The sequence below is a fragment of the Dipodomys spectabilis genome, unplaced genomic scaffold (genome assembly GCF_019054845.1).
Source record: "Dipodomys spectabilis isolate Male_0828 unplaced genomic scaffold, ASM1905484v1 ptg000021l, whole genome shotgun sequence".
Classification (NCBI taxonomy): Eukaryota; Metazoa; Chordata; class Mammalia; order Rodentia; family Heteromyidae; genus Dipodomys; species Dipodomys spectabilis.
Window position 1 is genome coordinate 3,010,337 of NW_024870698.1, and position 15,175 is coordinate 3,025,511.

At 44.8% G+C, this 15,175-nt stretch overlaps 1 protein-coding gene across 9 annotated transcripts in view; it reads right to left on the reverse strand.

Moving 5' to 3' along the window:
• The window catches only part of Lcorl (ligand dependent nuclear receptor corepressor like), a 103,214-nt gene extending 90,705 nt beyond the window's left edge, over positions 1-12,509 (reverse strand). For all 9 annotated transcript variants that reach the window (XM_042674765.1, XM_042674762.1, XM_042674766.1 and 6 more), the window contains exon 1: positions 12,300-12,509. In XM_042674765.1, the coding sequence (XP_042530699.1) occupies positions 12,300-12,444 (145 nt within the window). In that variant the 5' untranslated portion in view covers positions 12,445-12,509. The remainder of the gene's footprint in view (positions 1-12,299) is intronic.
• Positions 12,510-15,175: the final 2,666 nt, after the last annotated feature.

Sequence of the window (15,175 nt, forward strand, 5' to 3'; positions counted from 1 at the left end):
GTCTTTTCTATCAAAAGTTCATTTTACTTAAGTATCTTAAATAGTATAGAAAAATACAGCTAATTTTCAGGCAAAGAAAAAATACATTTTATATGGAAATTTTAATATAACAATTTAGAATTAAATACCCATAAGCAAGTTTGACTTGCTTTCAGTACAGGAGTAGGTCTAGTGTTTCTAATATACTTATCCAGAAGGTATCCTAACCCCCCAAAAAAAAGAAAAAGGAAAAGGAAAAAAAGGCCTAAAAGCCCTAAGCTTTGGAGACATGGCACTTTTTTTTTGCTCGTTTCCATGAGGACAGATGTTCCAGAAGCATAATCTAAGTCTGTCTTCACTCCTTGGAAAGTGCCTTATATGATAGGTGATTCTGGAATAAAGAGCTGAACCAAAAAAGCTCAATTCTAACTTCTCTTGTCCTTAGGAGTGAGGGCTGTCAGGAGATGAAACTGCTTTTCTAGTGTGCCGAGGACTGGATGGGTAAGATTTAGCCCACCTGACTGGCCAACATCTGTTAGTATAAAAATGCCATTTTGGTTTTCATCTTTTTCCTTGTTTTGTTTCTCAAGTTGTTGAGAGCCCAAAGAAAGAAGGATGTTAATTTCAGCAACTGAAAGTCTTTATACTGAAGACCGCTCATTTTCCCAGTGTTGACTTAATAGGGCTGCTTCAATCTGAGCTTCTTGAAACTATTGTAAACAAAAAACCCCACAAATCTGAACCAATAATAAATGTTTCAAGTCGACTTATCTGATTATGTTTAGTACTCATAAAAAAAAAAAAGTTTCAAAGTGGGGCTGGGAAGGTGGCTCAGTGGTAGAGTGCTTGCCTTGAATGCATGAAGCCCTGGATTCAATTCCTCAGCACTACATAAGCAGAAAACCCCCGAAGTGGCGGTGGTTCAATGGTAGAGGGCTAGCCTTGAGCTGAAGAGCTGAGGGAAGGCACCCAGGCCCATGATCGACAAAAAACAACAACAAAAACCTTCAAAGTTTCCCAATTTCCTCCTTGTAGAAGTCTTAACTTACCCTTTCAGTCCTACCTACTCCTAATCACCAGTAAGACTACAATGCAAAATATTTTTAGAATATATACCACTATTTTGTTTTATGTGTCTTTACTTATCTTTGTCTTTTTTTTTTTTTTTGCCAGTCCTGGGCCTTGAACTCAGGGCTTGGGTGCTGTCCCTGACCTTCTTTTTGCACAAGGCTAGCACTCTACCATTTGAACCACAGCGCCATTTCTGGTCTTTTCATTTTATGCAGTGCTGTGGAATCAAACCCAGGACTTCATGCATGTTAGGCGAGCACTCTACCACAGAGCTACCTTCTCAGCCCCTTAGTCTACTCTTCTCTACTTTGCTCTTGGATCCTTTAACTTGAAAGGGGCAGCAAACTATGGCCTTTAATCTAAAATCACTTATTTAGCTGGGTGCTGGTGGCTCAAACCTGTAATCCTACCTACTCAAGAGGCCGAGGTCTGAGGATCACAGTTCAAAGGCAGCTCCGGCCAATTAACCAGGAAGTAGAACGGTGGCTCAAAATGGTAGAATGCTAGCCTTGAGCAAAATAACTCAGGTTCAGTGCCTAGGCCCACAACCAATGGAAAAAAAAAAATCACTGACTTGTAAAAATAAAATTTTTATTGGAATACTTACTCATTTAGGTAATGTTTTCCCACTACAACAGGAATAAATAGTTGCAATCAAGATCTGATGACCTAGTAACCTACCAGAGAAAACATTCTGACAGTCCACATATTATGTGCCTAAGACTGAATGGATAAGCCTAAAATATTTACTAACCATCCCTTTACTAATAGTTTGTCAATAGTAGCTTTCCCTCATACTTTTCCCCTGTCGTGTTAATACAGGGGCTTGAACTCAGGACAGTGGGTACTGCCCCTTAGCTTTTTTGCTCAAGGCTAGCCCCTTTACCACCTGAGCCACAGCTATACTTCCTCACTCAATCCTTTAAAGCTTAAATATTTTGGATCTTTTAAGTTAAAATTAATTGCTCCCTTCTCTTCATGTTATGATATTCTTATAACAATCTGATACTCAACATTCTCCATTCTGGTGAGCTCTTCAAAACAAGTTCAAATCTAAGCCTAGTGTAAATAGTCAGCTTTGTTTATCAGCACATAGTTCCAGCCTTATTCGTGAAATAGGAGTCCCACGTAATCTTTTCACTTTCTTGCAAGAAGTTTTCTGCCCTTTTCGTACCCTTTATTCAGTCTTATTCCAAGAAAGGAGAAATAACTAACACTGAAATAACTAATACTTGTTTTTTGTGCCAGTCCTGGGGCTTGAACTAAGGTCCTGGACAAAGTCACTGGGCTTTCATGCTCATGGCTAGCACTCTACCACTTGAGCCATAGTTCTACTTGAGGCAACATTCAAATAGTTGTCTCCTGGTGAAATAATGTTTTGGAAAATCCATTTTTCATTTCTGGTCAGCCCTCCTTGCTGGTAGCTTCAGTCACGTCACTACTTGCTTTTGGGAGAAGCCTAACAATCTACCTCACTGTCTGCGGCAGGCTGGCAAGTGCAATTTGGAACAGGGACTACAACACCCATGTTTTTAGCCAGTATGGAGCCTTACCATTAAAAACAAAGATTTGTGACTCCAAAGTCTCTGTCCAAAAGCAATAAAGAAGCAACACAGAACTAGATCCTACTCAAGTGGCACATAGTAGGACTCAAGATACTTTGATTGATTCACAACAGCAAATTAACTTAAATCATTCTTTTGAAATATACCAGTCACATATATAATGTTTATAATTAACTTGCTTAAGAAAATGTTAAAGTGAAAAAAAATTAACGTTCTTTCCTGTCTCTTCTTTATCTAATATACTGTTCTCAATATTTTATTGCTATGCGCTGTTTAATTATACTCAGCGTATAAAATAATTATGGATATAACAAATTTAAAAAGCATTCCCATATTATTTAAGCAAATATCCTACACCTAAGATACTTCCAATTATTGTTCCATTTGCATGTTCTTGCTCAAAACGTATCTGAATACATATCTCCACTTGAATGAATCTTAATACTTCCTAACTTTTACAGTATAGTTAGAAAAGTATTCAGATATCTCCACCACTGCTGAAAACTCACCTAGTCAACTTCCATAATGCCAAAAACAATGTAGACATTCCTGTTCACCTATGTACTTGACATCTCATCATCATGATATCATAATATGATTTTATTCTCTTAGATATAGTGATACTATATTTTTCAGGTTTCACTTCTTAGCCAAAGGTAATGCTTTCAGTACAACAGCTCAGTGGCCTTCCTTTGAGCTTCCTCTTCCTTTATCCAACGAATTCTAACCTAAGGTGCAGTACAGAATCCTCTATTTTTCTCTCTATGGTTATGTATATCATTTCTTACTACCTTAGGTAATTTCATTTAGTTCCATATATTTAAGTATCATCTGGCATTTGCCTAACTTACAACCTTCAGCTAAAAAAAAAAAAAAAAAAAATCACCACTCTATGGCTAGGCATCAGTGGCTCACACCTGTAATCCTAACTACTCAGGAACTGGAGATAGCGGTTTGAAGCCAGCCCAGGTAGGAAAGCCCAGGAGACGCTTATCTCCAATAAACCACCAAAAAAGCCATAAGTAGAGCCGTGGCTCAAACTGTAGAGTGCTAGCCTTGAGCACAAAAGTTCAGGGACAGTGCTCAGGCCCTGAGTTCAGGCCCTAAGACTGGCACCAAACAAACTAAAGAAAAAAAAACCAAAAAACATTATTATATAAATACTTTCACACTTTCTATTAAAGAAAAAAATAAACATTTGAGACAAATATTATCTGTGCAAGATGAAATACTTATTCCTAAGATTAAAACAAAAAAGTGTAAAGAAGAACTATGTTCATCCCATTTAGTCCTTTCCATCATTTATGAAGATTTAGCCCCTTGTTTCTGAACAGCTGTTCATCTAGAAATGAAAACTAATGGAAAAAGTTGCTTCCAATATACATCTTGAACACACCCATCAGTAAAAAGGCCCATCTGAGTTCCTGGAGAAGTATCTCAAATTGCTTGCCAATATTTATTTTAAGGCTCTCAGTTAAAGTTGAGTTTTAAAGATCTGAGGATGCAGGGTAGAAAATATGACTAAAGAGATCCTCAAAAATTGGGGGCAATGTATAGAAAACAAAGAATTGATAGAGTTGTCGCTAGAAGAAACAAATAGAGAATATGTCTGACAGACTATAACTAACTCAAAAAAAAGATACAGTCAAGAGTTTTATTTGATGAATAAGGGCAAATGTGAGATATTACTATTTTGTAAATTAAGAAGTCAAAGCAGTTATTTCAAACACTAACAGATTCCATGTTATTAGACTAAAGTAACAAATATAAATGAGAGACTTGTCAATTATGGAAAGACTTATAATTGTTTTATTCTCTTGCAAATCCAAAAATTCTTAAAACAAAATTCTTATTTAGCCTTAGTTAAGAAGCTGGGTTGGGCAAGAGGACGCATGTCTGCAATCTGTTATTCAGGAGGCAGGTTACGTAACACCAGCCCAGTCAACAAAACCAGTGAGACCCCATCTCAGTAAACAAACAAGCACACAGTCCTGTCATCTCACATGTGGGGGAGGCAGAAGTAGAACTGAGGTCTGAGGCTGGCCTTGAACAAAAATAGATACGCTGGAACATATGGCGAAGAGTTCAAACCCCAACAGTGTTGAAGGTGGGAGGAGGAATAAAAAAGAGGAAGAAGAGGATGGAAGGGGAAGGAGGAGTGAAGGAGAGAGAAAGGCAGGCAAGGGGAAAGAAGGAAGAAAACAGAAGAACCGGAGAAGAAAGGAAGTGTCAAAAGAAAAGAGCGCTAGTCTTCCAATGCAAAGATGCTATTATTTAGCTAATTTCTAGTGGTACCAATAGGATTTTTGGGGTCCATTCAGATGCTCTCACAGACTACCTCTTACTAATGAGGAAGAAAACGTTACCTCAGAAATCTACATACTTTTATTTGTTGTCATGTCGAAAACGAACTTTACAACTTTGGTGGTGGTGGGGAGGCTGGGAAGGGATGTGAAGGGTAAACAAAGGAGGAGGCTGCAATGCTTGATAAGAAATGTACTCATTATCTTGCCCATGTAATTGTAACCCCTCTGTACAGTATGTTCACAAAAAAAGTGTAAATAAATAAAATTTTGAGGACAAAAAAAAAAAGAAATCTACATACTTTTGTGGCTCCTTCCAAGACTGCGCTAAGAAGAGTTTGAGGTCAGAAAGATCAAAAGAATGTGAAAACATCTAACATCAATTTATCATGCTCACCCGAGCCAATTTAGAAAGAGTGTACATTTGTAATCAACCAAGAGATTTTAAATAGCCTGAACACAATGGCAGCACCATGAAGGTATGAGGCTAGATTAAGACCAGTCTCCTAACCTCTTAACGTGTGAAAAAATATGAAACGCACACACAACCTGGTCTCAAAAACAGCAAAATGTTACTCTTCCCAGAATAAAATGATCCAGGAGTTATCAGAATTTCAAATATCTTATGTAAAATCCATCACTATCCCATTTTACAGCACATCTTTGGAGATAGGTCTTAACCGGTAAACTCATAAGGGCCCCAGATTCCACTTGTATGCTATTACCTGACCCACAATTTTCATATCTTAAAGAATATTTGCTAGTGTTTGAAAAATAGTTGTACAGATAACTTTTTTGTTTGACAGCTGACTCATAACTACCAGTGTCCATTAATCCAGATTTCTAAGTAAATCTCTTCTTCTGCTACTTTCCTGACAACATGAGATAATGGAGAAGTCAGCGGTAAGATAAAGAGGACAGGCAAGAAACTTTAAGAAATAAGTAGCAAACTGATTAACAGTAAAGCTAAAACAGAGTAGATAACAACAAAAAATAACTTCAATATAATCTAGTATGGTATATTTTTTTAATGAACTAAAAACTATTTTTTAAATTCAGTATTGTAAGGTCCGCTCCTGGATGGCTAGCAGACTCCACCCTCCTCGCAGCAAAGTCTCCACCCAGTACCTGCGTTACCTAGGCAACTGGAACACCTGGAAGAGGTCACATCTGCATCCGCTGAGGTCACATCTGAATTTGATGTGGCCACACCTTTCCCCGCCCATACCCTACATAAGGCCTAGCCCAGGCCCATACACTCTCTTTTTCTCTCTCTCTTCTTTTCTAGCTCTTGCTCTTCTTTTCTAGCTCTCTTGCTCTTGCTCTTCTTTTCTAGCTCTCTCTGCTCTCTCTCGGCTCTAGCTCTTTCCTCTCTCTTTCCCAGCCACGTGGAGTGCCAACCTTGCCTGGTCCCAGCAGGTCTACTGAATAAACCTACCCCTTACCTGAATACCACGTGAGTGCTACTGTTCTTACCCCTCTCTCTGCTCTTTTCTAGCTCTTTCCTCTCTTTCTCAGCTCTCTCTCCTTTCCAGGCCTTTCCCAGCCACGTGGAGTGCCAACCTTGCCTGGTCCCAGCAGGTCTACTGAATAAACCTACCCCTTACCTGAATACCACGTGCGTGCTGGTGCTGTTCTTACTCGGTTACCTCTTTTTAAAAACCTAACAAGTATCACTTACATGAAAGATCGTTAGCATGTAGAAAGGCATTAGCAAATGTTTTCTGGCCTCTTCCTGAAGAAAGTGAAGAATAAACTAAGTGATACTCTGTGATTCTAAATTGTGTAATTCTTGACTCTAGAGAGTACTCTGAAATACAGATCATTCACAAGCCCTTACTGTCTTTTCCTCTAAAATGCTCCATTATCTTTCTTAATATTTATCGCCATCCTCATCAGAAAGAACCTATTCACAAAAACTGTAAAGCTCAATCAGGTAAAAAACAATAACAACTAACATTTATGGAATGCTTTCTACATGGAATATAAAAATACAAAAAGAATATGTTCTACATGTTCATTTATATCAATGCAACTAATTTTCAAGTAACCTAATTATCTCCCATTTACAGATGAAGCAACTGAAACATACTTTTCCACAATGGTAAGTGGTAATACTAGGATTCAAATCCAATCAGTCTAGGTTCCTAAATAAAAGATTTAGGGAAATACAAAGTAAATAACAGATTTAGTTCCTAACAACAGATCTTAGATTGAGTGGTACCATGGTAAACAAGGGAACTAGTGACAAAATTGTGTCCACTTGCCTCATATGTCTATTAAGTACTGTTGAAATGTACCTACTCCAAATTGAGATATGCTAAAAAAGTAAAATACCTAATTATGAAGACCAATAGTAAGAAAAGAATATAAACCAACTAATTATTAATATTAAAATAGCAATATTTTAACACATCGAATTAAATAAACTGTTTTAATGGCTACTTAAAATTACATATTTGTAATTTCTATATTTATTTCACTATTTTTCTACTGAATACAGTGCTAAGAAAGACAGAATTTACTGAATAATTTTAACCCAGTCTTTGCCACTTCGTTTTGTTGTGAGATTTTAGATAGATAGATAGATAGATACATGCATGCATCTCATCAGCTCTGTCATAGAAAATACTACTGCTCTGATCCTGGTAAGGTGCACGCGCACACGTATGCTCGCGCGCACACAGACACAGACACACACACAAGGGGGGGGTCTCAGCTTGATGAGGTTGCATTAATCAAACTATGATTCTTAAACACGAATTCATGAACTTATTGACAAAAATAACCAAACGAATAAACAAACGAACAAGTAGACAATACAAGAAAAAACTGCTTTACAAAAGACTGTCTACTTCTAATAACTATAGAAGGCACATCTTCAATGGATGCTAAAATTTGTGGATGAAATTTTGATGAGACTATGATGATATTCTGTTTTTCAAGGTACTTTTTTTAATAGTTGCATATCAGTTACCAAAAAAACTCAAGTTTCAGGGAGAAACAGAATATCCTGTTAACCAAATTTTCAAAGCTAACATCAGGGCAAACCAACATTATGAATGTCAAGATATGATGTACTGAGAACAGAACATCTCCTGTAGTATTCTGCCAAATGTAACCAGTGTCATCATGAGAAAGCAACAGACAGATTCAAATAAAGGACATTCTACAGATTAGCTGTCCTGGACTTTGCAAGAATGTCAAGGTCAAGAAGTACAAAGAAAGCCTGAGGAAGTACTCCCAATTTAAAAAGACTGGAGAGACAAGCCGGCTTAATCCAGTATGAATTGTGTAATGGGAGATGTGGGGAGCTTACTATGAACTTACTGTAAGATCAAAATTGTATCACCATAAAAAGTAAAAAAAAAAACTTGGCCTATCCCCCAGAACAAATATCATAATAGACTATTAAAGGCTAGATAGTGTTTTAAAATGTAGTAATGTGTTTCTTCTACTCCAGACTTTACTCTTTTTTAATTTTATGATTCATCGTATACTAGATATTAGTTATATGCTTCATAAAACATGGGACTACAGCCAGGACAGGTGACTCACACCTGTAATCCCAGCTATGCAAGGGGTGGCAATCAGGAGGATCTCAGTTCAAAGATCAAGGCCAGCCCCAGCAATAAAAACAAGCCAGACCTCCAGCTCAATATAGTAAGACAGGTGTAGTGGTGTGTGCCTATGATCCCCGCTATGCAGGTGTAAGTGAGAGAGTCTTGCTCCTGGACAGCCAGGCCAAAAATACAACAAGCTACTGGGAAAATAACTAGAAAACAAGGAGTTGGGTGCATTTTTCAAGTGGTAGAGCACCTGCCTGGCAAGCAAGAGGCCATGAGTTCAAATCCCACCCAAAACACACAGGACTATGTTATTACTTAGTATCACTGTGAATACCAGAATACTATTTGCAATATCCAATGAACTGAGACATTGGTTACATAAGCACACTCAAAACTGTAGTATAATACAGAATAGAAAAACAAATTATTTTAAACCTCTATTATAAATATGGATATAAGACAAAGAGCTTGTTGGACAACTCTCTAAATAAAAGCAAAAACGGGGTGAATAGGAAGAGTAATCTAGAAGAAGGTAAACATCTCTCTATATCAAATCAAGAACATTGCCTTCTCAATAAGTACTCACTGAAAATTAAAATAACTTTCTTCCCAATAAGTTTGATTAACATGTTATATAAAAATCTGATTACTTAAAGACTTCAGCTAGGAACTGAGGTTCAAATGTCACTAGGGACTGAATACTAAGATGCTGTACAACCTAACATGTTGCCTACAATTTCCACATCTCACCTAACAGTAAGACATTTGGGTAATTTTCTCCCCCAGAGCAAGAAGGATATTATTTTATAAAAATTAGTCAAGCAGACCTGGGTGCCAGAGGCTCACACCTTTAACCTTAGCCATTTATGAGGCTGACATCTGAGGATCTTGGTTCTGAGCCAACCCGGGCAGCGAAGTCATGAGTTTCTTACTTCCAATGAAATACCAAAAATCCAGGAGTAGAACTGTGGCTCAAGTGGTACCCTTGATCAAGGCCAGTGCCCAGGACCCTGAGTTCAAGCCCCAAGGCGTGTGTGTGTGTGTGTGTGTAAAAAGAACATTATGTACATTAAAAAATAGTCACGCCGGGCACCTGTGGCTCACACCTGTAATCCTAGCTACTCAGGAGCCTGAGATCTGAGGATCACGGTTCAAAGCCAGCCCAGCCCGGGCAGGAAAGTCCATGAGACTTTTATCTCCAATAAACCACTTGAAAACCAGAAGTGGCTCTTTGGCTCAAGCGGTAGAGCGCTCCCATTGAGCTGAAGACAGCTGGACAGTGCCCAGGCCCAGAGTTCAAGTCCCATGACCGACAAGAAAAAAAATATATATAGTCACATATACAGTCACAGATGTACATACATGAAATAGGAAAATATGGCCTCTATAAGTCTATTTACAAAACAATGAACATAGCATATCATAGTTAAAGGTGGCTACAAATACACCAATTACCTTTTATCTAAATTCGTATCACAGTAACTGTGATAGGATGCGGCAAAAATAAACCAGTCAACAAGTGTACACTGTATTTTAAAAGACTGTATTAGCTGAAAGAAACAGTGAAAACAAACAACGTATGAGATGGGTTTTAGCAAGTCCCCGATGAGGGCTGGGACCGTGAGAAACAAGTTACAAACACGGCTGGAACCCAGGGAAATATTTTTTTCCTGCCTAGAACAATGTCATTGTGTATTACATTTAAACTGCAACAGTGAGGCTGCATTTCAGATACACAATTTTCGATGTCTTCCAATACTATTTGAATATCCAAGTAACTCAGGAAAAAGAGACTCCTTTTCCCATCAAGTGTACGAGCTTGCATGTTTTAATGAAAATCTGGATTTTTCCAAAGTACATGTATTCTTTGTGACGCAGAGCCACACTGGATGTACCTTGGGAGAGCAACAAGGTTCAACCCAAACAAGTCCCAAACAAAGGCCGCCTCCTCGAGTCCCGGTGCGCGCGGCGACACTTCCCCACGACCCTGACATCCAGGGCGGCCCGCGTCTTCCCCCGGGGAGCTCGGGAGAAGCATTTCACACCGCAACTGCAGAACCGCTCCGGGCTTGGCAGCCAAGCAGCGCGGACGGCCGCGGGGGCTCCCGCTGACCATCACCCGCCACCGTCCTGCAGAGCCCGGCGGGGCTCGAGGCGCGCGTTTCCCGGGTAAGTCGGCGAGGCGTCGTGCGGGGGCGCGGGCGCGGGCGGCCTCCACCGGGCCGTCCCCGGCCCGCTCCCCCGCTCCCCCGCTCGCCCGCGCCGGGCTCCTCTCCCGAGTTGCCCGAGCGTGAACCTCTCCGGTTCCCCCCGCCCCCACGAAGCCCGGGGGACGCAGGGGCGCGGCCGACCCGGGGAGGGGTGGGGTGCGGAGTCGGGGGGGGGGGGGAGCTGAGGTGACCTCCCCTCCGGCTCCAGACCCAGACGCAAGGCGGGTGCCACCGCCCACCCCGAACCCCAACAACCTGCTTCCCACCCAACCCCCCCAAAACCAACACGGCCGCTCGCCCTCCACCCCGGCCGGCGGCTCCATCCTCCCTGCCCACGGCACCCACCTGCCGGGCTCCGGCGGCGGCGGACGCGCGGACTCGCCGGGGAGGGGAGGGGGGCGAGGGGAGGGAAGAGGGGGGGACAGAGAGAGCTGGGAGAGAACCAGAGAGCCACAGAAAGAGAACCGGAGCGCGGGCGAGCGAGGGCGAGGGCGAAGAGGGGAGAGGCCCACGGCGGGGGTCCCCCGCGTCCCGCCACCCCGCGCAACGCGAGCCTCGGACCCCGAAGTTTGAGGCGCAGCCCGCCGCCGCCGCCGGGTCGCCCCGCCACACCGCGCGGGGACCTGCGGTTGGCCGGGGACCGGAGGGGGGCGGCGCGCGCGCGCCTGTGTGCGGGGAGGGGGGGGAGAGTCCATCTCCCGGCCGCGAAAGCGGACCGGAGTCGTCCGGGAGCCCGCAAGGGAGAGAAGGGGGGTGGGGTGGGGAGGCGCGGGGTGGGGAGGGGGCTGCTGCCATGGCAACGCCCCCCCATCCGTCCAGACTTCCAAAGAGGGAGGAAGAACTTCAAATCCCAACCGTCAGCGCTCGAGCGGCTCCTTCTTAAAGGGGTACACACCGCGCCGCCGCCGCTGCCGCCGCGCGCCGGGGGGGGGGCCGAGCCGGGCGACCCCCCATCTTCCCTCCCGCCGCCGCCGCCCCACCCGAGGACTCCTGGGGCTCTCCTCGCCCTACCCGGAGAGGGAAGGTGAGGGTCCCCCCCACCCCGAGTCCCAATCCCCCCCAGTCCCAAGTCCGCGTCTGCCCGCCGGCCCCCGGCGGCGAAAAGGGGGTGTGTGTGTGTGTGTGTGTGCGCCCGGCGGGGGGCGCGGACCAGCCCGCCGGCGCCCGCCGGCTCTCCCCACCGCCGGGACACCGACCCCGCGGGCCGCGTCCTCCCGCTGACAGGGGCCGGCGGGGCGGTGACAGACGCCGAGGAGTTTCGGGGAGCGCGCGAGCCGGCGGGCGAGCGGACGGGCGGTTTCCTCCCGGGGCGCCGGGGAGCGGATCCCAACTCACAGTTCCCGGGGAGCCCCGGAGCCGGGCGGGCTGCCGGCGGGGTGCGGACCGCGCCGAGCCGGGGGGCCGGGGCGGGGGAGCCCCGGAGACAAAAGGCGCCGGCGGGGCCGCCGCGCCGCCGCCGCCGCTCCCAGCGCGCTCCCCATTGAACTGACCCGGACCGGAGATTCAACTACAGCCCCGCCAGCCCCAAACTCCTCGGGCTGCGGCCGCCGCCGCCGCGCCGCCGCCGCGCGGGGCCCGGGCCCCGGCCCGACTCTCTCTTACCTACACAGTGCATGAGGCGGTGGCGCCAGGAGTCGAGTTCCCGCCGGAATCCTCTCCTCTCCGCCGCGCACCGAGGGCTCCGGCACTGAGCGGCGGCAGCAGCGGCGGCGGCGGCAGCGGCCATTCTCTCTCTTCCCTTGTCCATCTGCGTCCCGCGTCACGCGCCCTCATTTACATACGAGCGGCGCAGGCACGAGGCAGGGGCGCGAGCCCTCGGCGCGAGCCCCGGAGCGCGCGCCCCCCGGAGGGGGGTTGATTGACACGTGTCACTACCTTCCCTCGGCCCTTCCCTCCCCCCTCCCACCGCTCCCTCTGGGAGAGGCGGGGAGGGAGCGCGCGGAGAAGGAAGCAACCTGCCGCTTCCGCTGACCCCGCCTCCCCGCCCACTCCCCTCTCCCCCCCCTTCCCTCCTCCCGCCTCCCCACCCACCTATCCCCCGCCCCTGGAGTTTACTCCAGCCAGCCATACCGCTCCCGCCGCCCTCGTAAACCCCTCAGCCCGAGCGGAGAGACCCAGAGCCCCGCCAGGAAGCGGCGAGCTAAAGCCCCGGCGGACTAGCAACGCCTCCCTTCCTTCTGCCTGGGCGACGGGCTCTGGCCACTCCGAGACTTCACTTCCCAAACCCCATTGCGCTCCGACCCCAAAGCTGAGCTGGCGGTCTCGGCGCGGTGCACGCCGGAATTCGTAGTCCACAGGCGAAGAGCGCTCACGAGTCTGGTTCGCACCCTTAGAACTTGCTGACCGGCCCGCGATTTAGGTCCTCTCCACTCCAGGAGGGCTCAGCGCCGGGGTCGGATCCTACGCCGTCCGCTCTCCTCCGCCGTTCGCGTTGCCCAGTCTTACTCCGACGCTCTACCACAGTGGAAGGGGGGTGGGGGCAGCACCAGTGGTTGGCTCTTGCAGATTCAGGCTGAGCTCGAAGTGTTGGAAACTTTTGGGGGGAAGGTGGTGGTGATTGCTATCCGACACCCAGAGGAAAAGGGCAAGACCGTCATTCGGGTGCATCCGAAATTGCTGCCACAGGTCCAGAGATGTGCCCCTTCAATTTCCAAGGCCCAGGGGGAACTGGAGAGCGAGAATGTGTGCAAAGATGAAGGAAAAGATGAGCAGCTTTGACCTGAAAACGATTTACAAGGGATTGAGGGAAGCCAGTTGATAATTCCAGGAGGGAAGTTTAAAAAAAAAAAAAAATCTCTGCAGAACGTAAACTCTTAGAGATCAGTAACCTCCATCAATGAGACTGCTGCACCTTGACATCTTTTATTGGCCCTACCTGGTCTAGTGGGGCATGAGCTTTAACCCTTTGTGGAATTAATTCTGTGCAGTGCTAGAAAAAATAATTTCTCTCAAGACAGAACAATCTTTTGATTAAATATAGACTTCATTTCTTCTTCACTTTTGCATCAGAGCAATTGTGATTTATTTATTTATTTTTGATAATCTGTAGATTTGAAGAAAAATCCTAGTAGGCCACTTTTAGATATGGTAAGTTCAATTTCTGTGTAAAGACTCTGAACCCAGAATAGCTAAAGTTTTCAAAAAAGAAGATAGAAGACCTAAACTACTTTTGATAAACCTGTAGTAACAGAAATAGTATGGTAAATATACAGATCAAAGGACCAAATTGGATTCCAAAATAAAATCACATAGAGAATATTCATGACCAGTTGATAAAAATTGTCAACAAGGTAAAAATAGACAGGAATAGTCTCAATTGAACAGAGAAATCCATGGATAACAATAATGGCTTCAGAAAAACTGGGTATCTCTGCACAGAGATGTGGACATTTGTCATGGAACCTTTGACATTACTTTCACCAAATAAAAATTAATACTAAACAGGTTGTAGGCCCAACTTTAAGTCTTGTGTTGGTTTTTTTTTTTTGGTCTGTCATGGGGCTTGAACTCTGGGGCCTGGGCCCTGTCCCTCAGCTCTTCAGCTCAAGGCGAGTGCTCTACCACTTGAGCTACAGCGCCACTTCCAGGCCCAACTTTAAAGAGAAAATGATAAAACTTCTAAAAGAAGATATAAGAAAAAAATATTTGATCTTAATTTAGGAGAAAGATGATAGATTAGGTATGTAGTAGGTAGGCAGGCAGACAGACAGAGGCACAACAGGCAATCAAAGAAAAATAAGTTGGATTGCTTTGAAATTTAAAATGCTTTTTGAAAGATAGCTGGGAAGGTGGCTCAGTGGTAGAGCGCTTGCCTTGCATGCTCAAGGCCCTGGGTTCGATTCCTCTGCACCACATAAGCAAAAAGAAAAAAGCCGGGAGTGGCGCTGTGGCTCAAGTGGTAGAGCGCCAGCCTTGAGCTGAAGAGCTGAGGGACAGCGCCCAGGCCCAGAGTTCAGGCCCCACGACCGGACCCCCCAAAAAAAAATGGAAATGCAAAAAATGACAAAATAGGCAAAAATATTCATGAAACATTTTGTAAAGTCTTAATGTCAGAATATGTAGAACTTTCAGATCTCTCTGTGACTTATTTCTATAATAATTACAGTGGGCCAAAGCTGCAGCTGAACCCTCCAAAGTTTGCAGAAAAGTATGGTGCATTACCAGGGGTTGCATTGCTTATCATTGCCTCTGTAGTATAACTTGACGTCTTCAAGTTTTTTTTTAAGTAAATTTTGAAGCCAGGTGTGGCAGTGCACAACTGTAATCTTTACACTTCAGAAGCCAACTCAGTAAGATTGTAAGTTTAAAGCTAGCCTACGTCCACAGAAAAACCACCTGTCTTTTATTTTTTTAAGTGTAGTTTGAAATTCTATAATCACCTTTGCTAGAATTGTCACAACTGGACACCCATTACACTCTTAGTTGTCAAGATGGTCAAGTTACATGTCCAAGAGTCAATATGAAAAATAGATTCTGCC